This window comes from Temnothorax americanus, unplaced genomic scaffold (assembly GCF_048541705.1).
Source record: "Temnothorax americanus isolate GAGA-0224 unplaced genomic scaffold, ASM4854170v1 Scaffold34, whole genome shotgun sequence".
Lineage (NCBI taxonomy): Eukaryota > Metazoa > Arthropoda > Insecta > Hymenoptera > Formicidae > Temnothorax > Temnothorax americanus.
Genome location: NW_027509485.1, coordinates 764,457 through 788,133, shown reverse-complemented (window position 1 = coordinate 788,133; position 23,677 = coordinate 764,457). Strand labels below are relative to the sequence as shown.

General features: G+C 43.8%; 4 protein-coding genes across 7 annotated transcripts; 1 reads left to right on the top strand and 3 right to left on the bottom strand.

Moving 5' to 3' along the window:
- Positions 1–6,705: 6,705 nt before the first annotated feature.
- Positions 6,706–9,060, top strand: Atg6 (Beclin-1-like Atg6). 2 transcript variants are annotated; one of them, XM_077413856.1, is made up of 5 exons: positions 6,706–6,924; positions 7,468–7,628; positions 7,710–8,122; positions 8,245–8,733; positions 8,843–9,060. In XM_077413856.1, the coding sequence occupies exons 1-5, from the start codon at positions 6,813–6,815 to the stop codon at positions 8,961–8,963; spliced, it is 1,296 nt and encodes a 431-aa protein (XP_077269982.1). In that variant the 5' UTR covers positions 6,706–6,812; the 3' UTR covers positions 8,964–9,060. The 2 variants fall into 2 exon arrangements, with proteins under 2 accessions (XP_077269982.1, XP_077269983.1); XM_077413857.1 differs by having other exon boundaries at positions 6,773–6,928.
- Positions 8,720–10,258, bottom strand: LOC143901495 (uridine diphosphate glucose pyrophosphatase NUDT14). 3 transcript variants are annotated; one of them, XM_077413860.1, is made up of 4 exons: positions 9,731–10,258; positions 9,448–9,521; positions 9,150–9,307; positions 8,720–8,975 (listed from the first exon to the last, which is right to left on the bottom strand). In XM_077413860.1, the coding sequence occupies exons 1-3, from the start codon at positions 10,165–10,167 to the stop codon at positions 9,156–9,158; spliced, it is 663 nt and encodes a 220-aa protein (XP_077269986.1). In that variant the 5' UTR covers positions 10,168–10,258; the 3' UTR covers positions 8,720–8,975; positions 9,150–9,155. The 3 variants fall into 3 exon arrangements, with proteins under 3 accessions (XP_077269986.1, XP_077269987.1, XP_077269985.1); XM_077413861.1 differs by having other exon boundaries at positions 9,194–9,307; XM_077413859.1 differs by having other exon boundaries at positions 8,720–9,307; positions 9,731–10,257.
- A 705-nt stretch (positions 10,259–10,963) lies between these two features.
- On the bottom strand, positions 10,964–13,837 carry LOC143901517 (uncharacterized). The gene has a single exon (XM_077413886.1). It carries the CDS (start codon positions 13,835–13,837, stop codon positions 11,021–11,023), a length of 2,817 nt encoding a protein of 938 aa, XP_077270012.1. The 3' UTR covers positions 10,964–11,020.
- Positions 13,838–14,043: 206 nt separating this feature from the next.
- On the bottom strand, positions 14,044–15,105 carry LOC143901550 (uncharacterized). The gene has a single exon (XM_077413976.1). It carries the CDS (start codon positions 14,852–14,854, stop codon positions 14,129–14,131), a length of 726 nt encoding a protein of 241 aa, XP_077270102.1. The 5' UTR covers positions 14,855–15,105; the 3' UTR covers positions 14,044–14,128.
- Between the last annotated feature and the right edge of the window lie 8,572 nt (positions 15,106–23,677).

Below are 23,677 nucleotides of genomic sequence, written 5' to 3'. Positions count from 1 at the left end.
TCCATCTTTGGACTATTAGCTCCTACATAACTCATCTCTTTTCCCCATCAGGCAAATTGGTATTTCGATCGAAAACGACTTTTCTCCCCACCCCGCCTATTCTGTCAAACTCGGTGCTTTTACGGTAGGTGACTTATGGCGCAACAACGCGTTCAAAATCTCATGATTTATGAAAATTTCTCTTTCACGATATTTATTTCCATGTATACCGACGTGCGGAAATTGGTGGCTGCATTTAGCGTACTAAAAAATATTTGTCTCGTTTATCCATCAGATGATTAGAAAACTCAAATCCTTGACGAGCACAATCGAGTTTTATATCAGCAATAAAAGATTAATAAAGATTTAATACGACATTCGTTGTCTTTTTATGTATATGGGAAGAGTTCCGAATCTCATTTCGCAAAAGTATTAGAAGCTGAAAATGTAAATGACTCATCGTATCTCCCGTCGAACTCAATCCCGGTCCGTGTTCCTCGAAACATTCTTTAGAGTCTCAACTAAAATCCTGGATATTCTGTGACTGAATGTATCACAGGGGGTCAACTCGGGAGGGGTTCCCGAGTCGATCCACTCGCTGCGGGGATGCTCCGAATTCCGAAAACGAACTCTCGTGGGCGGATCGTGGCCCATAAATACACGCGGTGTAAACATCGAATCGCCGATGTTTGGCCGGATCGAGCTCGGGCCGAGCGTGCCAACGGATTTGATCGTCTGATGTAAACCCTTTGCTAAAATAAACCTAGCCGGCTCGCTCGTACCCGACCGCCCGACTAATAACGCGATCGCCGATGATATATGTGGCATACTAATTATTCCTCGTGGTTCTCTATGTTTCCTCGCGCAACGAATTAACTACCGATTCACCGGTCATCTCGAAAAAAGCAAATCGATTTAGAATTCGTGCGGCAATGTATGAAAAGCGATTGGAATATTGAGTCGTAAGGTGATCGATCGGCGATGAAATAACGTCGTCCAATGGCATTCGATTTTTCGAGCGAATTTAACGCTTTTTGAATTTTATTCGCTACATAAATTGATGATAATAATAATAATAAATATATCTATCCATCTAATTTTAAATCAGATCAAAAAAGGGAAATTGAAAATGCCAGCAGTTATCACACTACGGAAAAATATCGATCTCGATTTTACATGCAATTGCGTTGAAATCACAAATCTTAGCTCCGACTATTCTCGCGACGATATACAAGCCATTTTCCTCGGAGTCCATTCGATGATTTTTACATAACAAGAAACTGGTAACAAGATCCTATTGAGCGGCGTAACGAACGGAGTTCCGTGCGCGGTAAAGATAGTAAGACGAGGAACAAGAAACTGCTGTACCCGGAGGGCTTCTGTATTAAACGGGCATCTATTCGAGAAAATTATTGCGCGCCTTCGAGCCGAGGGTGCGTATAGCGCGCCGGCTATATGCGCAAGATACGATCGTCGTCCGTTGCTCTGACAAAGTAAAGTTTCGCTGCCGGAAAAAATCGCGGCGTAGCGCGTAGTTTTATTAACAATGTTCGCGCGCGCGGTATCGCGATCGAGGATCTGGCTCGCGTAATCATACGCAGAGGCGTGATATCTCGCTGCTGTTTCTCCTACGAAACGCACAAATCAACCATTGTTTGGTGGTGACAGGCCGGGATGCTGGGTAACTGGATTGTATTCCAGCAGGTGGAAGACGAAGGAATTTAAAACCTTCCCATTCTTATTTTGTTAAAACCATTTATTTTCGAGCAAGAGAAAGAGAGAGATATATATATTCCAATTTTCTATGTATCTAGCTGTAACTTTTACTTCTAAAAATAAAATATTAAATGTTTCGGTTGATTCTTTCGGCTAATACAAGTAGTCTTCTATAAGATCTCGCATTTACGAGAGTGATAAATATAAACAATATTTTCCTCGAAATATTTTTCGTCGAATGCACGAATCAATTATTATCATTATCAGTACAAGGATATTACTTTATCTCGCCTAATTTCGACATTTATCTCTTATCTGCTTCAGTTACTGAGGTAGAAAGCGATAAATCATCCTCGCCCGTAAACAATTAATTTTACGTATCATCGCGTAATAAACTCGAGCTATACGCGCAAATACGATGTGTCTCCAGAAAATTTGTTCGCGTAAAAACTGACAGCGAGAGTTCTCAATATATAATTTCGGCATCATCCGCGACCGCGCAATTTATGTCGATCGCGTGAGAAAGAGTCGTATAAGCGGGATGGTGTGAGGCAGGCTCGAAAAATTAATTTTACTTAATAACTCGTACAAGTCGCGGGGAATTAATTGTGCGGCGATCTCGCGGTTGTCGTGTAACCGATCACTTCGGAGCGGCGGCAGGCCGGACCGAGCAATTTCCGAAAGCGGGCTTCGCGAGTGATACCGCCTATATCGCGTTAATTGATTCGTAAGAGGCGAAATAACAGGCTTGCCAGACGGATTTTGCCAGAAGCGCAATCGACTGGTCGGCTGCGAGTCGTCGGCCGCGCACAGCTCCGCGCATAACTCCACGCCAGTATTATAATTGCGCTTGGCGCAACGGCGCGGCGGCGGCGATCGCCGCGCGTGCAATTACTCCGGCTCTCTTTCGCCGCCGTGAAGATCTATGGGACAGTTGACGCGCCGCGAAGAAGCGAAGTTGAAGGCCGCCGGCCAGGTTGGACCCCGGCAATTACACGCGATTCGCGTAATCGTAAAACGAAACGAACGCCAAGTGCGCCCGCGCACGCTTGCGCGCCGACGCAACTTTGTCGTTGCCGCACCGGTGTTTTCCTATGCGCGGAGCCCCTTCATCGGCGAGGTAAGCGCGCCGTAAATCAGCCGACGTATAGGTACAATGAGAGAGCGAGAGATAAAGCGGAAAAAGAGAGGAGTCTGTTCTTGCGAAGGTGCATCTTGCGATTGTATGGAATGCAGTTCACTGGAAAATTATCCATCTCTACAAAGGTATAATTACGATTGTACCACGATATGAGATAATTTTTTGTTATTATTAGATATGCTGAGATGCTTCTTGATATAAATGTGTAACGCAATACAGAATCTCTCTCTCTCTCTCTCTCTCTCTTTCTCTTTCTCTCTCTCTCTCTCTCTCTCTCTCTCTCTCTCTCTCTCTCTCTCTCTTTCTCTTTCTCTCTGATAGTTTCTAACTATGACCCGAAAATAAAAATGTACAATTTAAACTTATTTCTCCTGCATTACTATCGAAAGTGAACTCTGCCGCGCGATCTGCATTACGTCACTGGTCGCAGGTGCAGTTCGGATGCAACCTGCGATCTGGCGCACCCACGGTGCGCCAGTATAGCGGAGCGAGAGGATCGTGCGATAACGCAGCGCAGCGAAGGAGGAAAGCGAAGAAGATGAAGACGAAGAAGAAGAAGAAGAAGAAGATGAAGTCGCGAGGCGGAGGAGGCAGACGAGGAAGCGATGGAGGAGGAAGAGGAGGAGGAAAGAGGAGAAGGCGAGAGGAGCTCGAGCGTGACAAGGACGGAGAGAACGAGCGGGCACTCAGTGCTCCGCCCCAGGTACACGGCCAACATGGCCGCTGAGGGACGGATTGGCGGAGGCCAGCCGCGACGCCAACCGATGTCGTCGTGACGCCCGCGCTTCACTCAGCTCATCGGCTCAAACTCAACGGATTTCGTTCGCGTCGGCCCCTATGGCACTCCTCCGTTCCGAGCGGTCGCCGCCCACCCTCCTACGGGCTTTCCCTCCGCGCCGACCTCCTCGCCGACGAGCCGTACCCTCACCGAAGTTGCACGTGTAACGCACGCACTCCCGCTCTTTCCTTCGCAGCCGCGATTTCCGTCCACGATTTCGTGCACCGCGACGAGACGCTATATACGATCAGGAAACGACCGATGGATCTTGCCGCTTGACCGTTCGATGCTTATAATCGATATGTTTCTCTCTTACGTCTTTTATATGCATATATTGCCACGAATATTTTATAACTTATTGCATAAATGCGAATACGATAAAAATAAATTTACATAGAGAGCGGACGCGCATTGACAATCGAAAGGAAGGACACGCTTGATTTTCGAAAAACTTTGATGTAAAAAGATGATGAAAAATCGTCGTGACAGCGTAGCGATAAATAAGCGTCTAAATTAATTTATGAGCAAATTCTGCAAAATATTATTCTAGTCAATATTATATCATCCTAACAATATATAATAAAGACAAAATTTTCCAGATATATTTTTAAATAAATAATATTAATTGACTTAAAAAAAAATCTGTTACGTTATATTGTAATATTCTGTTTTATCTTCGCGTCATAGAACATCAAATGTTCTACTTTCAAATTAGTATCAAGCATATATATTAATTTGACACAATTCTTAGAAACGGCAAATTACAAGAATAATACGGTCATATATTTTTGCAATGCATTGCTAAGCGGAAATATAGTGTATTATTAACCACAGGATGTGGTTTGTCCGGCTCGCGTATTCGTTACTTTCCAATGCAATCATGTTTGCAACTAAGTTCCAGGCCGCGAGGCGTTGCAAGCAGAATATACTCGAGTGCATGATGCATGACAAATATGCACGCTAATGCAAGGGTACCCTTGCAGATTTATCTTCGCTCGTCCGCACCGATGTGCGAAACCCGCTCCCGATAAGTAATTAAACTTCCTAATGGAATTTGCATTAGTTTTTTTTAGCAAGTACCACAAGTCGGCAGAAACGGTAACGGAATAAGCCTTACGCAATGATTAATTAGTGCAATCGTGCCAAGGAATCAACGTTATTTTTTTATTTGATATCACACCTCACTCAGTTAGTCGTTTTGCATTATTTAAAACAAAAACACCAGATAAAAATACTTTAGCATTGTGTTTTTTTGTAATTTCAAAGCTTAAGTAACTAACTTTATAAGAAAAATTCATATAGGAAAATCCGAATTATTGGATATTCTTTTTCAGCTGTATCTTATATACGTCAGGATAGATAGTCGAAAATTGAGCTAATATTTAAAATTATCACATTTCTTTTTAGCTTTTGGAGTTTAATCCCAGGTAAAATCGCGCTCTGGGGGATCTCGAGTAGGATTCTGGGTTTATTAAATATCTTTTTAGTTTTGTATTTAATCTCAGGCAACATTTATATATAAGAAAGAAAGAGAGAACCAACGAGGTAGATCCCGAGTGAGCGACGCGTGCTTGTGAGTCGGCGAGCGGTAGAAAGCGCACCGGTAAAAAGCTCTCGCATAATAATTCATCGGCGGTAGACAAGAAAGCGATGGGGGTCGTAGCCGTTATTAGAGAAGTAAAGCTTCGCGCGCGATTACATTTGGAAAACGCCGATTGTTATTGCGCGCCGGCTAATGAGCGTCGGGTGATGAATACGCGTGAAACTCAAGTTATATCGCGCGAGCGAGAGCACGAGCGAGAAGAAACAGAAACGAGCTGCCACCTGTTGATCCTTGCCAGCCACTCGATATTTATGCCATACGTGACGAAATATCGCTTAAAACGCTCGTCAACATTTAACATAAGCTTGTATCCGGCAATCCGCGCGCTGGCTACCGGCCGTCATATAAATATAAAGTTCCATCGTGTTCTTTGTCATCGGGAAGTAAATTCTTTCGCACGTCGTATAAAAAAGTCCACATAAGTTAAAGCAAGAGACGATTTTCTGTGACGTGTACTTATAACGATGCGTATTTAAGACGATAAAGATGCGACATAATCTTATTAAAGCATGCAAATAATAACGCAAGCAATATCTCTATAATTGCGAAATATTTTTTCCTAAATCTTGGTGAAATTTCTTTAATTAGGCAAAAAATCTATGCTAGAATGAAATTTTCCTGCCATACATTTTGAAATTTATTTATATGGGAAATTACGACAAAAACCATGCAGTTCCTTAAATTAAGAAATAAAATATCAATTTAAAATATTTTACGTGTATAAAAATATATAATTTTGATTATTGTTTTAGAAAAATTTATTTTTATATAGAATATTTTTATAGGCAAATTATTGTAAAATAATGAAATAAGTTGAGAAACAGATTTTCTAGTACTATATAAGTAAAATTATCGCCACCAGAGTGCAGCATTTGATTGGTACTCACCGAGCACCCTCTATATATCTCGAAAATAGTTGATCCTCGACGGTTTACACAATCTTCTGTAAAAATTATTTTAAAATACATTAATAATTGCTTATACAAGATATACATTTCATTTTTTATTAGATATAATAAATTTACATGAATTAATTATATTAAAAGTGTTTTTACCCTTAAATTTTTACCCTTCAATGATAATGTATACCTTTTTTGAGTATATTATAATTAAGCTATTTTATATAATCATCGTTAGTAAAATATTAACAAAGATTGACCATTCTCTAGATAAAGTCATATAATCAACAAATAGATTTAAGGAGAGGTAATTTAAAGGAAACGGTCAGTTTTTGCATGACATGCTGAGCACAGCGTACGCTGTCGTGCTAGCACGCTTGGTGTGTGGTTATTCGGGGTATACTATACATATATATACTATACCAGAGAGAAATATACATATACCATATTATCTATAGCCCGATCCGATCGCAATACAGAACGTTGTCTGTACCGACCACCGACCTATACCGACGTGATGACGATAGTGATGCGACAGCGCCAGCTGATGGTCGCTCCGCAAGGCACCATCAGCATCAGCTGACCCCCAAGCGTCGCGGGTAGCGGCAGGACGCGTATTCGTAAACATTCGTAAATAACGACGCGCACGGACAGGTTGCATGAGCAGGCTCCTCTTCGATAAGCGACGTACGCGATATGGTAGACTTAAAGACAAACGTCAGTTTCGCGTGCCAACGGTGTCTGCAGCCGTTGAGACTGGACTCGAGCTTCGACCACCTCGGGGAGCACACGCTGGCCGAACTCTCACGTAGGTAATTTCTATTTTGTATACTGGCGACTTTGCGTTCATCACCGATCCGATTGTCCCACTCGGTACCCTCGTGCTGATAACGTTTCTATATACGCACTGGTTGCTCACACGACTGGCATACGACGCGCTAATCTGTGCGTTGGATTTTCTTGTTAATTTTTTAGTGAGCGCGAATCCTATTAATAAATACAGCTAATGCTGTGCATCTGTGTATAAATAATAAGACTTTTACATAATACATACATATGTATCTAAACTTTGCGTGCGGTGTCATATGGAAAGAAACAATGTTGGCTCTTAATTACTTGTAGTTCGACTATATTAAACGTATCGTTTTAAACCATGCTTAAAAGTATACATTTTATTTTATATGTATATACATATATATACACATTATTTACACACAGATGCACAGCATTAGCTGCACGCTACACTTATCGATAAGGTTCGCCAAATATCCAACAATAAATACAAAATGTGGCCATTTAATTTACTGCAGTTGGGACCCGAGCAAGTTATATAATTATATTCTTATCGTAGTTCCCATACAGCAGCAAGTCGTTGGAGAATTAGAGCCCCAAAGTGACAGTATAGAACACTTAGTTCCACCATTCAGATTGACTGAGTCAGGAAATGGTACAAATGGATTTATGTTGGTTGGCGATTCTGGTGAAACGGAAAGTTTAAGTCATCACTTAAAGGTATATATATACATAGGTATATCGGGGAATAATTTTAAATGTGAAACCTGTGTAGCTAAAATCAGATCTGTATTATCTTAGGTACGAGCAACGTTATTCGATATTCTCAGCAGCAGCAGTTCGGCGGATCATCCACTTTGCGACGAATGTACAGATAGCCTTTTGCTGCTGATGGATCAGCAATTACGGATGACAGAAGGAGAATGGTCAGATTACAACGAGTATCTGAAGAAATTAGAAATTGAGCAACAATATCAGGGACATGAAGATGTGGAGATGGAGAATCTTACAAAGGAATTGCAGGATGTGAAGGCCGAGGAAGAAAGAATGAAAAGGGAGCTGGAAGCATTGAGAAATGAGGAAAAGGCCATTAAGCGTATCATAGAGGATCAGGAGAAAGAAAAGGAAAGATTGCAAAGTGAGGAGGACAGGTATTGGAAAGAATATTCAAAACACAGAAGAGATCTCATGTTAGCTGACGATGAATGTCGCAGGTATATAAAGCATCTCAAAACACATAGTGAGATATTATTTTTTCTCGAGTAAAACACAGTAATTGTTTATTAATATTTTTATTTCCGTTATGTTACGTAAAGTCGAGCTTTTTTTTCCACAGTCTGGACAATCAACTGGCGTACGCAGCCTCGCAGCTCGAAAGGTTGAAGAAGACGAACGTTTTTAATGCCACATTTCATATCTGGCATTCGGGACACTTTGGAACGATAAATTCATTTCGATTGGGACGATTGCCGAGCGCGCCAGTGGATTGGAGCGAGATAAACGCCGCGTGGGGACAAACGACCCTTTTGCTGGTGGCTCTTGCGCGCAAAATGAATTTGACGTTCAAGCGTTTCCGTTTAGTGCCATTTGGCAATCACAGTTATATCGAGGCTTTGGATCAAAACAAAGAGCTCCCACTATACGGAAGTGGAGGATTTAAATTTTTATGGGACACGAAATTTGACGCAGCTATGGTGGCATTTCTGGATTGTTTGCAACAATTTAAGGAACAAGTGGAGAAAGGAGACAGTGAATTTTGTCTGCCATACAGAATGGATCGAGGCAAAATTGAAGATTCCGCGACGGGCAACTCCTATTCTATAAAGTATATTTGAGTTCACAAATATGGATATTTTTGTCACGACTTAATCTACAAGGTGAAAAAATTTACTTAACCTAAGAAGCTTATCTGATCTATCTCTTCTCTTTTTCAGAATACAATTCAATTCAGAAGAACAGTGGACCAAGGCCTTAAAATTCCTACTAACAAATTTGAAATGGGGTCTTGCGTGGGTTAGCTCTCAATTCACGAAGGATGAACTGAATACTAATTGAATGTCAGTCGCCCTGTAATTTTATGTAACTTTAATTGTGCAACTATCATTGCTTGTGTATAAATGCTCTATTTGTAAATAAATGCGGTTGAACAATAGTATTGGTCTTTACTTGCAATTAGAGTTTGCCGTTTTTTTAATTTATTTTAAATTGTCGAACAAGCTCAATTCTCTCTTTAGTACCTACTGTATTTCACAGCATAGATTTATTAAGAAGGAACCAAGACACACCGAAGAGAAAGCTGGAGGGACTTTGTATTTTTCTGGATCCGATGTAATCCTTTACCTCAGGAATGCTCAATTCCACCACTTCTATGACTTCACCTTCAGACTCGTCACCACCACCTTTAATGGAAGATTCAAGTTGGATTAGAAAAATTTTTTGTATATTTGAAATACGATCTGTCGATTATATTACGAAAATAATATTCTTCGAAACTACTTTAAGATTATTTTAAGAAAAAACATTTACTAGTCATACTTACCGGGATGTTTTCGCATGTCATCCGTGACTTCTACATAGAAAAGAGTTTGCTTTGCGCTAGCAGAAGCACTGGATCTAGAAAAAACACAAGAATAAACTATTTAATACCTGTATATTCCAGATATAGTTTATTTTACTCGTCAGGGCAGTTGACAGTGATGTATCGAGAGTTTATATCGTACAAGTTGTATACCAGACATCTCTCGTTGCTTCTAAATTTGATTTCATCTTTTACCCAATGACGGAAGACAATGACTGAAGCATAGTAAACGCTCCGGACTTACAGGTAAGTAGTAATTTCCTCAAATTCCGAAGTAGGTGCTTCGTAGCCGCACTCCTCCTTCAACTCTTCCTTCGCGATCTCCACGAGAGACTTGTCCTTGTCTACGATACCAGCGCAGAGTTCCAAGGTCAGTCCCAGTGTCGCAGGATAATGCTCGACGTCGATCGCATCTCGATCCTCCGGTAGGGACGCGTAATACACCGCCGGCCGGAATTGCCTGACAAACACGAGCTTCCTTCGAGTCGTGTTGAAGACAATTATACACACGCTGTCGTGGATCTTTATTATATCCCATTCCTTGAACCGATGGTCTTGCGTGAAGTTCAAGCGGGCGCTTTTCAACCACGGCGAGTCCCGCGGTACCTTTCCCACGCGGACATCGTGCAGATCGAGCATCCTCTTACGCACGACCTGGTTTCTGTAATCCTGTGCGTTCATCTCTCCTCTCCTGTCAAACGGCTCGAAGTGTCACGAAGCAACGAGTATAGACCTTCCCTTTAGACCTTAACTCCCGTCGATAATGGTAGATGATGGTGAACTTTGGACTCATCCATAGATGCCGCGCATGGCACCTGAGCGTCAGAATTAATTCGCCGTAGAAGTCGAATATAACTTCTCTCACACCTTCGAGTCCAGAGTCCAGTATGATATATATATATTTATACCAACGCAAATCTGAACAATCTAATCTTGTTTTCCCGTTGCGCATTCTTCAATCGACACGATAGAATCCGCAAAATTTAACTGAAATATACGTTTAATTGAGATCATATCGTTATAATTGATGCAAAATAAAAAAACAAATACTATCTGAAATTATCTCGAGCGCGGTGAGAACGATGAAACTTCCAGAAGAGCTAATTTATCGCGACAGTTTGGAAACGGCTAGAAATAAACGTTGTACAGACACATTTCTCCTTTCATCCGCTTTAAGTAATAATGTCGGTCATTTTAACAGCGAGATATTAAATTTACGAGGGATGTAATCCGTTCCATCTCTTCTCCTCTCGGCAAATTATTCTCGCAATTAGTCGACTGAGCTTACGAAAAGTATGCCGGTTGCGCGCGTGATCGAATTTAACGCGCGTCGTGCAAAAGGATCGGTGTAACGCAAACCGGTCGCGCAAAACGTGCGCGCGCGGCACTATTATATATATATTTTCGGCGAGATATACAAACCTCCGATAAAGCTGGCTTCGCTGCTTCCCTTTCCCCGATCGTGCGGAGATGGGGATAAGACAGGATAAGATAAATGAGCGAAGGGCACGGAGTGGGGAGGACGTGGTTTTCGTTACTTCTTTCCCTTCTTTTCTCTTTTGGCTTTTCTCTCCTTCCTCGGCGCGTCGGCCGCCCGCGCCGGCGGCTTGAACGCGTCGAGGATCTCCTGCTGCCTGACCTGGGTGTCCACGTGAATGACGTCGGGCTTCCTGCGGTACCTGTTGACCGCCGCCGGGGGCGAGAATTCGATCTCCATGTCCGACGCCGTGGAGCTCGACGCCACGGAAGCGTCGTCCTTGTTGCGCGCTATCTTGAACTGCAGCGGCTTCATCGGCTCCTCGAGCCGCGACACGTCCGCGTCCGTCTCCTGCCTGATCGGGTACATCGTCACGTAGTACGTGCCGTCCTTACGGTGAATGTGCAGGGTAGGCGGCGGTTCCGCGTCCTCCTCGCCCTCCTTCTTCACCTGCGACACGTAGCTCATGCTCTTGTACGTCTTGCCGCGTCGCAGGCTGGTGCGCGAGGGTGTCGACCTCGCCCGATAACGCTCCAGCGTGGAGGCGCCTTTCGCCTCCTTCAACAGCTCGTTCAGGTAACGGCTGATCGCGCCCGGCTTCCAGCCGATTCGCGGCTTCAACTTGCCCACCGTCGCGCTCGTGTTCCACAGCCAGCCCATGTTCGCCGGCACCCTGAATCGCGGATCGATGCAGTTCTTGTGGCCGTAATTAGTCCCGGGATAGACGTCGCCGATGGAATAAACGTATCGCATCACTCGCTTGCTGACCTTGATGGGACCCCTGTCACCACCCGGGCCTGCCTTACCCCTCGGATACCTTCCCTTTCCGGTGAATTTGCCGACCGCTTTCGCGGAGATTGTACTTGGCGGGGTTGACTGTGTCGGTTTTTTCTGCGACTCCTCGACGACGTCGTGCGGCACCGTCCGGTCGTCTTTGGGTTTCTTCCGGCGAGATTTGCATTTCGGCTCGCCGCAGGGACCAATGTCGACGTCCGGCGGCGCGGAGGTCGTAACGTCGAGCTCTTTCTGCTTTTCCAACTTTTCTTCCTTCTTGTCCTCCTTCTTCTTCGGCTTGACGGCGACCGGGAGTAGCGGGAGTGCTTCCGGTAACGTTGGTATCGCCTCGCGTACGACACCGGGGCGTCCTGGAATACCTGTCGTTACGGCAGTGGGTGCGACGTAAGGTGTGGAGACGATGCCGGCGATGACTCTACCGATCTGCGTGTTGCAAGGTGCGGGACATTGAATCGGCAACGCTGGCGGTGCCGAGACGGGATATCCTCGCTTTCTCTCACTCGGTGCTTCTTGAATGGCATAATCCCTCTGTACGTCACGGCCGAAGTAAGGACTCTCGGATGGATCCATCAGGCCGAGACCCACCAGGCCTGGCACTTTGCCGATTGAATCCACGAATTCTTGGGCCTCCTTGAAGGCGCGAATCATGCAATCTGCGCCTACGCACGGTTTTTTCGTACACCTAGATGTATCCGTTCGCCAAGGCGACGAAACTTTCCCCGGACAAATGCAGTCTGGCGCTTTAATTCCGTCCGCCGTTCTTGGTCGCGGTCTGCATGGCGTACCAGCACCCGTTTCCTTGTTCTTCTCATAGATGACTGTTGCCGCTTCGGAAAACGCGTAGGCTGATGCGTCGTAGTCACTTCCACCCATCATGCGATTTTTAAAATTAATATCATCCCCGTGGCACGTGTACTCCTCGTCCCATAACGCCTCGTTGTTTAGGTAACTATCATCCGTGTCATCGCCACCTCTCGTCCTCGCAGAGTCGTGATAAGTCACGTTTCGTTCCACATCCGGTTTTAAACAGTCGGGAGCGAGCGTGGCGAGCGATGGATACTTTTTAAGAGCGTCGGGATTTCTCAGAGCCATGCAGCAAGAACGGACGCATCCGGAACGACACATCATTGGATGCGTCGATCGGTCTGTCGGTAGACACGAACAAGTCGGCTCGTCGTGATAGGTCTCGTAAATTAAACCGCGATACCTGTGATCGTTCAGTTTCTCGGCGCTCGTTAATTTCTCGAATCCCGGCTGGTCGATCGATACGCGAGGTGGAGATTCCGGTCTCGTCAACATCACGGACTTTGCCTCTGTACCATCGTTCTGGTCGTGTAATTTCGAATACGTAGGATCCAGAATTTTGCACAATAATGATGTGTTGTTGTCACATTTTGTCTCGTGCCTCTCGTCGTTTACATCTTCGTCGGACAGTTTCGTGCAAGGAACCTCCCAACCGAGAGGAAATCCTCGAAGTACGAATGACTTTTCGTGAAGCGTAAGATGATTTATAATGGAGCTTCCGAAACACGACAGCCTCAGGCACATCGATATGGACCCGCACGGGTTCCCATGTTCATCGGTCAAGGTGTAAATCTTCGTCAGTGTGTACGACTTTGATAGCCCGTCTATCTTGCCTCTGGCCGCGGCTATGCGATCGCCGAAACACCCTGGCATAAATGCCGTTGCCGCGCAGAGAAGAACGTGTCCGGCGTCGTCTCGCGGGTTGTGGTCCTCTCCGCGAAGAATCCGATACACTTCGATGCTAAGAGGAGTCGATTTTACGGATCGTATTAAATCGCTCGGTGTCCGGACGAGCAGACACGTCTTGCCTTCGAAACTGACGTACTCTTCGGAAAATCGATTTTCTTTATTCCTAGTTCCTCTGTCGTTAACCTTGGTTGATTCTTCGGCTACGACGTCGACGGGTTTGAGATCGACGAAGTTTATACGTACCATCAAATCGCACTCTTGATTATTAATAATTTTCTCGGGATATAGATGTAGACCGTCAATGAGAATTTCAAACATGTACAATTGTTCCTTTTCTAATAATGACGTATTTTTCTTGAAGGCCATTTCGGACGAATCGAACGCGGGAATGAATACACGCGCACGTTGTCGGCCACACAACAAATTTGGAAGGTGACTCCGGATCGTTAACGATGCGTCTTTATCAATCGCGCCATTAATTTTGCAAGCGTTATTTCGGGTCCGAAATCGAACGATCTCCCCGCGCGCGCATCAAATCGGTCAATTGACATTTCCAGTTGTCAGATATAGTTGCCATAACGACGAATCGAAAGTGATTACTCGACGAATGTATGGGGAATCGCACTTCAGAGCTCTTGGAAGATATATTTACAAGGATCACTTCCCGCCTTTCTTCTTTTTACCTTTCTTCCCTTTCTTATCTTTCTTACCTTTCGGTACTTTCGCTTTTTTAACTTTCGGTTTCGGAGCGATCTCCGGCAATACCGCGTCCTTGGGAATTTTCTCATCGAGAAACTCGGGCAATACGAATCGCTTCACGCAGATCTCCCGTTCCTTGTCCTGCTCGCCGGAAACGAGAGATTTAGGTAGCAGTTCGTGCCGCGTCCTGAAGATGCGTCCGAGGCATGCGACGGTAAGTTCCATGTACAACGTACCGGATGGATTTTCGCCCGGATCTACGAGGTGGACACCGCCCTTCATCACGAACGGTCTCGGTTGATTATCGGGATCGTTACCGATCATGGCGATCTGGTCGCACAGGCAACCCGGCAGAGTTAATTCGGTCTCCGCCGTGGGATAGGTGTCGTCCGCGCGAAACACGCCGATCTTCAAGCTCGACGAGCGTAGTCCTTGGACCAGATCCCGCGGTCGCTTGACGAACAGACAGCATTTGCCGACCACAAAGCGCACATCTTGATCGCGCCTCGATGCGTCCGAGTCGTCGTCTCGCGTGAACTCGAACACGGGGAAATCTAAGAGTTTGATCTTGATCACGATAGGGTGCCCCGCGACGTCTTTGATTTTAACAGGCGTCAACGTCAATTTATCGATCAGTATCTCGATTAGATAGATCTGCTCGTCGTGACCGCCGAAACAGGACATGACGTTGACTCGAGGCGTTTCTCGCGCGGAGAATCAAGTCGTAGGTATCTGTGATTAAGATGGATTCGATCGAGTCGTTGATATTTCCATCGAGGTGGCTGAATTAATTTTGTAGCGAAAGTGTTGAAGGTCCGGACAATAATTGTGTAAAACGGAGAGAATTTTTTGCCAAAAATTTGGAGGTTCGAAAGTATCGTGGATATGGTTGACAGATAAAAAGTAACAGTAGAATGGCGGTTTAATTGCGTCAACGTGGTAATCAGCAATTAACTCGAGTTTATTCGCATTGCCTCGTCGCCAATGCGCAGAGTGTCATTCGCTGAACGTCTCGCCGAGCGTCTCGCTGAATTTTATATATACAGAACAAATTGAAACTTACTGGGAGAAATGAGATAACGATCAAAGAGGATTAATTTGATCGACGTCGCGTATAATATGTTCTCTTAATGCGAAGATTAGATTTTAAATACCTCTCTCGGCCTCTTCCGCGTGCGCACGCATATGCTGTCATCGAATGCGCACCGGAGAAAAAACCTATCAACTTACGGTCACGTACGTCCACTATCCGCGCGACTCTTCGGCGTTTCTAATTCCACTGGAATTAGTTATTACCTAGCTCCCAAGGTGGTATATACTTAAAGTCGACGCGGCGCGCGAAAGATGCCGCTAGAACCGTTACGAAAACCTGCGAGAAAGACACCCTCGCAAATTCATGCTTTCCGTATTCCTCATTAGGAAGAATAATCTCCACGAACGCCCACGTGTTCTTCGTGCTTACGAAACGCGCGATTCGCTTATTGCCGGTTCTTTCAATTGGCAACGACCAAATCTTTTTAATTTGAAAATAAAGAAAACAATATATATATGAGAGGGATGCAAATAAGTTTTTGCCAAAGAGAAATAAAATCTCTATTAAAAAGCTTTTAAATTTTTTATTAAATAAATATAAAACGATAATATATATATACTGTGCCTCATATAATAAAAAAAAATTTATTCACAATATTGTCATTCTACTTCATTCTCTTTCTTTATTCGCTGAATAAAACGTATCTATATTAAATTATTTCCCTCGTTTCGGAATCAATCGTCAGACCGGCAACGAAAGTAATCCCGCCGACGAGATTTCTGGATCGTTTGGAACAAGGGATCCCATTCCGTAGATTTCGGCGGGAGCAGCGCACCCCGGCGAGGGGCCCCTAAAACACCGAGAGCCGAAGTATGCGCTAATTGGTACGGGCGCGCGCGCACACGGCACAGACGAACGCACACGGTTCGGAGGCGAGATATAGGTGGACGACAAAGTGAACAGGATGGGCCACGGACCACGGAGCACGAAATATATATTCCGAACCGTGGACGTTCGTCTGGAGCGCGGTGGAAGCCCATCGGGCCTCGGACCGAAGTGAAATTCCGGGCCCGGGCGACACGGCGGCTCGTTAAAATGCTTCTGGGGGTTTTGGGCGCGGGACGCTTCTCGGATAATTGGTGATTAGCGATTAAAACGAACGGATGTATGTATCACCGCTCTCCACCGCCGGTCCCAGTCTCCCATCTCGCTGCCCTTTTCCTTTCTTCTTCCCAAGATCCGCGCGGACGGGATCCATAATGTCTGGCGTCTTAGAGGAGCCCCCGACGCGTCGCTCATCCGTTTTGTCCCGTGGCCTCGGGGCCGACGACGGTGACGATCCTCTCGCTTCCTGCAGCCGCCTTTTTCTCTCCGCGAAAGAAACCTCTTTTAATCGTGCGACCCGACCGTCAGGATCGCTTTCCTCGTTGATTCGCTCGTGGTTGTTTCTTTACGAGGGCGCGCCTGGGAATCTGAGCTGCCTGAAGGTCCGCGGCGATAATCGCAGCGCGGTATACTCGAACGACCGGAAATAACGATCGAACGGGTGCGGACGTTAATTCACCCGTGGGTTCTTTATACCGGAAGAAACTTATCGTTCTTCTAGCATTCGCGTCGCTCGTATAATCTTAAAGACCAACTCCTGTTTTGGTCCCGCACAATGTCCTCCGTGGTCCTTATTTAAGGTTTTATTCTCAAGCAACGAATTACGCCGTTTCCTGCCGCGGCGAATGTCAATTAGCATACACGCTAGTGTTATCCCAAATAAGACGCTGTGCAAACAGCGTATTTTCAAAGAATTTAACAACGCTCGCGGTAATTACGCGCATTCAGGACTGATATCATATAGCACTCCGCCGCCGTCGCTGTAGTAATTTGTAGTGTATTTACGCGAGAAACTCACAAGTGTGCAAGCTCGAACAATGGCAACAGTACTCGAAGAATAGTAATCAAATTAAGTGTCGCGCGTCCGCTTAAGGATTAATCACTGTAATCAGCGATCTTTCCACGATAGCGCGCTGCGACGCGCGGTACCCCCTATTTCCGGTTCCATCGATGACCGTTATCTCGGAATCTGCGCATATTCAAGGGGATTACGCTCAAGAGAACCAACGAAATACATTTTGCGACAGGATGAAAACCTCATGTAGATCTCTCTTCTTCTCTCTCGCATTACGACCCAAATGTATCGCGACGTTGAATCTATTTTCTCCCGCAGCTAAGTGGTCGCGCCGCTTAATTATATGAACATCGTGGAGAAATCTTCGTCGCGCACGAAGTCGATCCCACGACGTGCTACGCCAGTTATTTGACTTCTCGTTATATGTACATAGGTAGCTCTTCTCTTCGTCTCTACGTACTTGTTACAATACACGGAGAACGGAGTGCTCTGCCGGTTTGAGTCTCGGGGTTCATCGGCAATTTGAATAATTTTCTCCCCGAGAAAACGATTTCTCGTTTCGTCTAACGCTATATTGCTTTTTATCAAATGGTACTTGTCTCGCTTCTCGTGTACGAACGCGATTGAATCGAGCAAGTTTTTTCTTCTTGGGTTTAGAACGATTGCTGCACTTTCGAGATAATATGATATAATAATGTGGATAATTTCAGCGTGCATTTATTTAACATTCAAAAAATAATGCGTGCATATTGCGGCTATTAACGATATTGATTTCAAAGAGACATTTAAGAAAATATTAGGCTTTTAAGCGAAAAGATCGCTTCATTAGTTTATATTAATTAAAGATGTAAATATACACGGCATGTGTGTATCGTGAATTTATTAGCATCGCAATTTTTTCTGAACGTTAATTTCGAGAGATCTTTTATGTTGAAACTTATCTCACCTTCGCAAGATACTTTTAAATCTCTCATCGCGTTCTTTATATACCCGCGACAGCCACGCGTACTTCGACTCAACGCATTCTCGCGAGGCAAAAATTTTATTAATCGTGATTTTATCAACGGATTGTTGTTGTGCCCCTGGTAGAAAAATATCAGAATTTAAAATTGTTTATATTATTTAATTAGAATTTCTATAAAAATTTTCAGACTTTCTCAAAATGCTCAGAATTTCTCAGACTTTTTATACGAATTGAAACGTTTTTCAGAAAAACTCAGGCAAGATATAAGAATAAAATATTTCGTGCTAATATATTTTTGTAGAAATCTGAATAAATACGCGAAAATCTGTGCAGTTTATCAGATATTTTTGAAAACCTTAGTCTAATTATTTCTAAAAGTATCTAAGAAATTAGAATTTTCCATAAGTCCCAATTTATGAAATATTTTTTGATCGGAGATTGGACGATATAATATATTCGCGAAACGAAGCGCGAAGCATGCGTACAATAATTGAAAGAGTTCGGCGCGCGTTCGTTACCAGATGGTGCGTCAAGTAAACAGCGCGTCATCGTTCCCACCCCCCTCCCGAGTCGGAGGTCGGAGCTCGTATTGTTGCGATGTAGGCGGCGAGCCTGTTATCATTCGCGGGGGGTGGGGAGGGGGGAGAGGTGAGGCAGGGCGCGGAGTCACAATTGGTGTGTCGGTGTCGCGCGCGTCGCGCGTCGCGCCGTATCATTGTCCCTCGAGACGCGACCGCGAGAGGTATCGAGAGAGAAATTCGCGACGATCTCTCAATCTGCGCGATTAGGTACATCGCGACGAACGATGCGCGAGCTTATCGTAAGCGACGAATTATTCTATCGTTGCGGAATTCGTCTCTTTAATTAACCCTCTTTGAATTCGCGCTTTTTAACGTTGCCTATACAGTCTAAACGTGATTTGTTTCTCATTTTTAGATTCAAAAAGCATTTAATTATAATTTAATTTATATACTAATAGTTTACATAAATTATATGTTAATATGATATTGAGAATAATGAGAGAATATTAATATTTCTAGACGATTCGCGTTCTATTATAGTTATACACATTATGAATCGCGCCGTACCGCGCGGTATCGGAATGAAGTTGGCGACGATGTTTCGGCATTCTCCTCGGTCATTCGCGGAGCGTCGCAGGTCTCGTACGAGAGAGAGAGAGATTCCGCGTTCGGGTGCCGTATTAGTAAGTACCGACATAATTAATCTCCTCCCTTCATGTTTCGATAGCCGTTAACACAAATTCGACGTCAACGTGCCGGCAATGTCTTGGAACGTGTATCTCGCGAGATTCGTTTGATCGAAATGTATCGGCGCGAGCAGTCGGCAAAAGCAATAACGGCCATGTAACCATATTCTCGGATTATTACTACATATTCCGCGGACGTTCTTTATCCTCGATTTCAACTCGCGTGCTCGTTCGTCTTGCACAACACGGAATAGCAATCGATCTTAAACGCGAGCATGTACTTGTTTACTAACGCTGGAAATGTAAGAAAATGCAGGTTGGGGGGGGGGGGGCGACAAGTGTAACGTCGCGTCGTCATGGTGGTGCGTGAAATTACTTATGCGCGCGTCGTCACGCAATATATAGTTCCTTCCCGGTTCCCGCGCGCTTTCCTATACACCTGCGCCCTGCGCCCCGGCCCCTGAGGTTCGCCCGCTGCTGCGTCTGATTTACAGCGAGATCGAGTGGAGATGTATATAGCTTCGTTCGATTCTTTCGTGTCGATCCGTCGCGACGTTACGAATTAAGTGATCAACCATCGGGGGGGTGTTGCGCAAAGCAAAGCGTATACGTCGCGCAACGATCGTTGCGTTTTCGGTCGTCAAAATGCGCGATAGCGCGATCATAACCTTATTTGCGCAAGTGTGCGAGTGAGAAAGCGTCGCGGAAAAACGAGGAAGGAGGAAGAGGATCTGACGAGTGTCAAGACTGTCAAGTAAATTGTTAGCAAATAGCAAATCTTGGTTAGCGTCGTTCAATCGCTTTTTTTTTTAAACCGAGTATTCATCACGTTTGTATAAAATGCAACGAACGCGTCGCGACAATGTCGGGAGTGCCGTGCAACGTATCGCGCGACTTTGCATTCCGCGATTGTCATTAGTGCCCGATCGTAAATCGTAAGTCGATTTTCGCGAGTGCGTGTGCTGGTGCAACGAGGAAACTGCCGTGGGGAAACGAGAGAGGAGGAGGAGGCCTGGGAGGCATCGGGCAACGGCGGAGCACCGTGTGTGTGAGTAATTTACTTAATTTATTTATCTATTTTTTTTGTCGCGGAATATGAATAATTTACCCAAAGCGTTCACCCTGCGTTTTAGCTCGTATATTAGTTCGTCGTATACTTAATAATTAAATGAACTCTGATATATCGTTAGATATTAATATTTTACACAAGTTTATATTTACATATCAAAAAAGTTTTTCGAAATTATGTAATTTCTCCAGTAATTTCTTATTAAATATGTGTTTGCAAAATAATGGAATACGCAAAATAATTATTTTTAAAGATTTTTATTAGTTTGGACATTGTTTGAATTTGGATCAATTTGTATGTGTTATACAGATTAATATTGTGTACTACAACTCCGCTGCCTGCGCATCGTACCGGTGAGTTTAATTATTTTTTAAATCTTGAGGCAATGGATTTGTGAAAATTACATCAGACCTGTGTATTGTGTACAGTACATATAAAAAAGACATGAAAAAAAACCGAGTTAAATTAAAAATCTCTTTCGCTATTATATATAAAAATTTCAATTTGCAATAGTAAAAATCTCGGTAAAAATAGATGTACAATATTCTGCATCATTCATTTTTAAACCGCTCGATGTATAAATTCATTATTTATTCTTATAGTTATTGTCATATTTGAGAAAAGCCGGGAGAAAAGCTAAAATTTCAAGTTATGATTTTAAAACTGCATTATAATATTTCATTGATCTGTTGCCTCAACGGATCAAAATGAATGGCTAAGACTTTATTAGTGGAAATATTTGATCTTAAAAGACATATAACATTCAGTTCAAATTCATAATCACCGATAATTATCAATCAATCTACACGCATAACACATGAATATTACTTAATATCAACTTTAAAAAAGCATCTTTTTTTGAGGGATTTTTAAATAAATTCTATAAAAAATCTTGGTAAATATCATATTATATATAGTATTATATGTATTTTTTGTCTGAAATTTTTTTTGCCAAAAAATCGTTATTAGACAATGCGAAATTTATTAAACGATAAAACGTTACCCGAATTACATATGCAACAGCAATTTAATTAATGTAAGTAGTACGCGATCAATTCGAAAGAAAGTACGTTGAGAATCGCGATCGTGTGACGCGATTGCTCGCCGGAACAAAAAAAAAAACGGACGTCACGAGCGTAGCTGGAGTCGGATTTTCGATGATCTAGATCTGGGTAGCACCAGGAAGCCGGGGATCGAAGACAAAATTACCGGTGCCGGTGGAAGGAGGCCTCGTTCGCTCGCTTCGAGAGGTCAGAGGGCGATAGCGGTACCTTCCTCTCTGGCGCGGAGGTAGGCCTCTCTCGTCCTGCCGCCTATCTCCCCTCGCGCCCGCGCGAGAGCCGAGAATAGTGTATAGGTATCTCTCCACGCTCCAGTACAGACGTTTCCCCGTTGCGCGCGAATGTATTCGTGGACGATGCGCCGCGCCGCGCCGCGCCGCGCCGCGGCAGGACCGGGGAATGTATTCGTGCAACGAATACCTGAGAGTGCAACCGACGTTGCTCGATGACTACGTGGCGGACCAACTAGGTCTCGTGGTGATGAAACGAGACGGCCCGTCGTGATGGAACGGAGAGAAAGAGAAAACGCGAGGGAGAGAGAAAGAGGGATACGCGGTCTATTAAAAGATATTTTCTCCCGCGGCGCTTGACGAAATTTGTCAAACAACCGGCGGATCCTAATTTGTTCTCGTGCGTGTCCCGAACACGCTGAAAGAGCCGTAGGTCGCTCGCTAGGAGATTGTTTCGCCGGACGATGAGTGGGATAGTTATCCCGTATCAGGGCTACCAGGCAGGCCCCGGTCGATGCGATAGTATGAAAGGTTAAAGATTGACGTTACCATGTTTAACCCCTCGCCGACCGGCTTAGTTCGCCTTAAGGTGAAATAACATTGCATTACTATGCAACGCGGCCTATTTATTATAATATAGCAGTTAATTAGACGGTGTTCGCGATATGTTATACGCTGACGCTGCAAAATGCGAAATTGTATAAATTAAGTTATTATGGAAAATATAACACATAACTGTGACGACAGAATTTTTAATGGCATATATGTGACATACGTGATGTTAGAAGGCAAGGTCTGCTTCGTCTTTCTCACGCTCCGATTTGAATTAAAGATTATTATTATGCGCGATAGCAGAATAACGGGTGCGATCCGTATTTTTCTCGTCGCTGCGACTTATAAACCATAGCTTTTACGAAATTATTGAACAAAATGAACTCTTAGAGAGATAGTATCACGAATGATTACGGGAAGAAAATGATTCTCTCGATGATTCCTATACTTTTGCAAAAGGCGATAAACATACGTTTAATCCGCGACAGATGGCCCGCACGAATTAACACCCCATTATTCGCCACTCGACGTGATTAACTGTCATATAGTTAAGGAGGCTCTTACCCGGCTGCTCTAATCAATGTAGCGACCGAAAAATTATCATTAATAATTGGTTATAAAATTATCGGAAAATTAAATAAAAAAATAAATAATGATTTTTACATAGTGTAAGAGTAAGTTATATGTTCTATTAGTGTAAATATTAAAATTTATACGATAAGTCAGTTGACTACGTCAGTGCGCTAAAGAGCAGAATAATAACATGCGCATGTTACAACGTCGTCTGCTGCAGCAGTCTGGTGTGAGGTGTAGCCGTGTAGCTGTAACGTTGTAGCGATTGACGCGACGAAGAGATGGAGCCAAAAGAAAGATATAACGTGAGAATGCTGAGAGGGAAAATGAAAGGAAAATTCTCGAAAATAAAGGTTGTCAGAATAATTATGCCGCTACCATACAGCGCAGAGAAAAGACATGTGCAAGTGAGGTTAGAAACTTGGCGCGATTTTGACACTCGGAAGATCATTCGCCTAACCTGTCGTACGTCATATTAAAACTACAATATCTTTTATAACTCATCGTCAACGCCAAGTTTTTTCCTTATCATTAGAAAGATTATTATTTTAACTACAATTCCTTAGTTTTTTGTTTACCTGGCTCGCAAACTTGCCGAGAAAACACATCACTTCCGGTAAAAATTTTAGTGTTTACCATATGCCCTGTGTTAAAAATGCGAATTTCAATACTGATATTTTTAAAATTTTTATCGTCAACCTATGCTAAAGTTTTGGGCATCGGTTCGTTGTGGTTCACTTTACAACATAATTTAATTTCATAAAGATCTGTCGTTTTATGATCGAGGTAAGAGCCTCCTTAAGCGTACCGTTATGATATCAAGGATAATATGCCATTGTATGTTAATTGTCAACGAAAAAAGACGCGAAAAATATTTCCCTGTCTCGTTAGGTAAACTCATTCGTGTTCATGTATACG

Excerpts from the sequence above, each read along its gene's own strand:
- Atg6 (XM_077413856.1), top strand. The coding sequence starts at position 6,813 with ATGGTAGACTTAAAGACAAACGTCAGTTTCGCGTGCCAACGGTGTCTG. Across the intron at positions 6,925-7,467 it reads CACGCTGGCCGAACTCTCAC|TTCCCATACAGCAGCAAGTC; the intron begins GTAGGTAATTTC and ends TTCTTATCGTAG. Across the intron at positions 7,629-7,709 it reads GTTTAAGTCATCACTTAAAG|GTACGAGCAACGTTATTCGA; the intron begins GTATATATATAC and ends GTATTATCTTAG.
- LOC143901495 (XM_077413860.1), bottom strand. The coding sequence starts at position 10,167 with ATGAACGCACAGGATTACAGAAACCAGGTCGTGCGTAAGAGGATGCTC. Across the intron at positions 9,522-9,730 it reads GAGGAAATTACTACTTACCT|ATCCAGTGCTTCTGCTAGCG; the intron begins GTAAGTCCGGAG and ends TGTTTTTTCTAG. Across the intron at positions 9,308-9,447 it reads TGACATGCGAAAACATCCCG|GTGGTGGTGACGAGTCTGAA; the intron begins GTAAGTATGACT and ends CTTCCATTAAAG.
- LOC143901517 (XM_077413886.1), bottom strand. The coding sequence starts at position 13,837 with ATGGCCTTCAAGAAAAATACGTCATTATTAGAAAAGGAACAATTGTAC.
- LOC143901550 (XM_077413976.1), bottom strand. The coding sequence starts at position 14,854 with ATGTCCTGTTTCGGCGGTCACGACGAGCAGATCTATCTAATCGAGATA.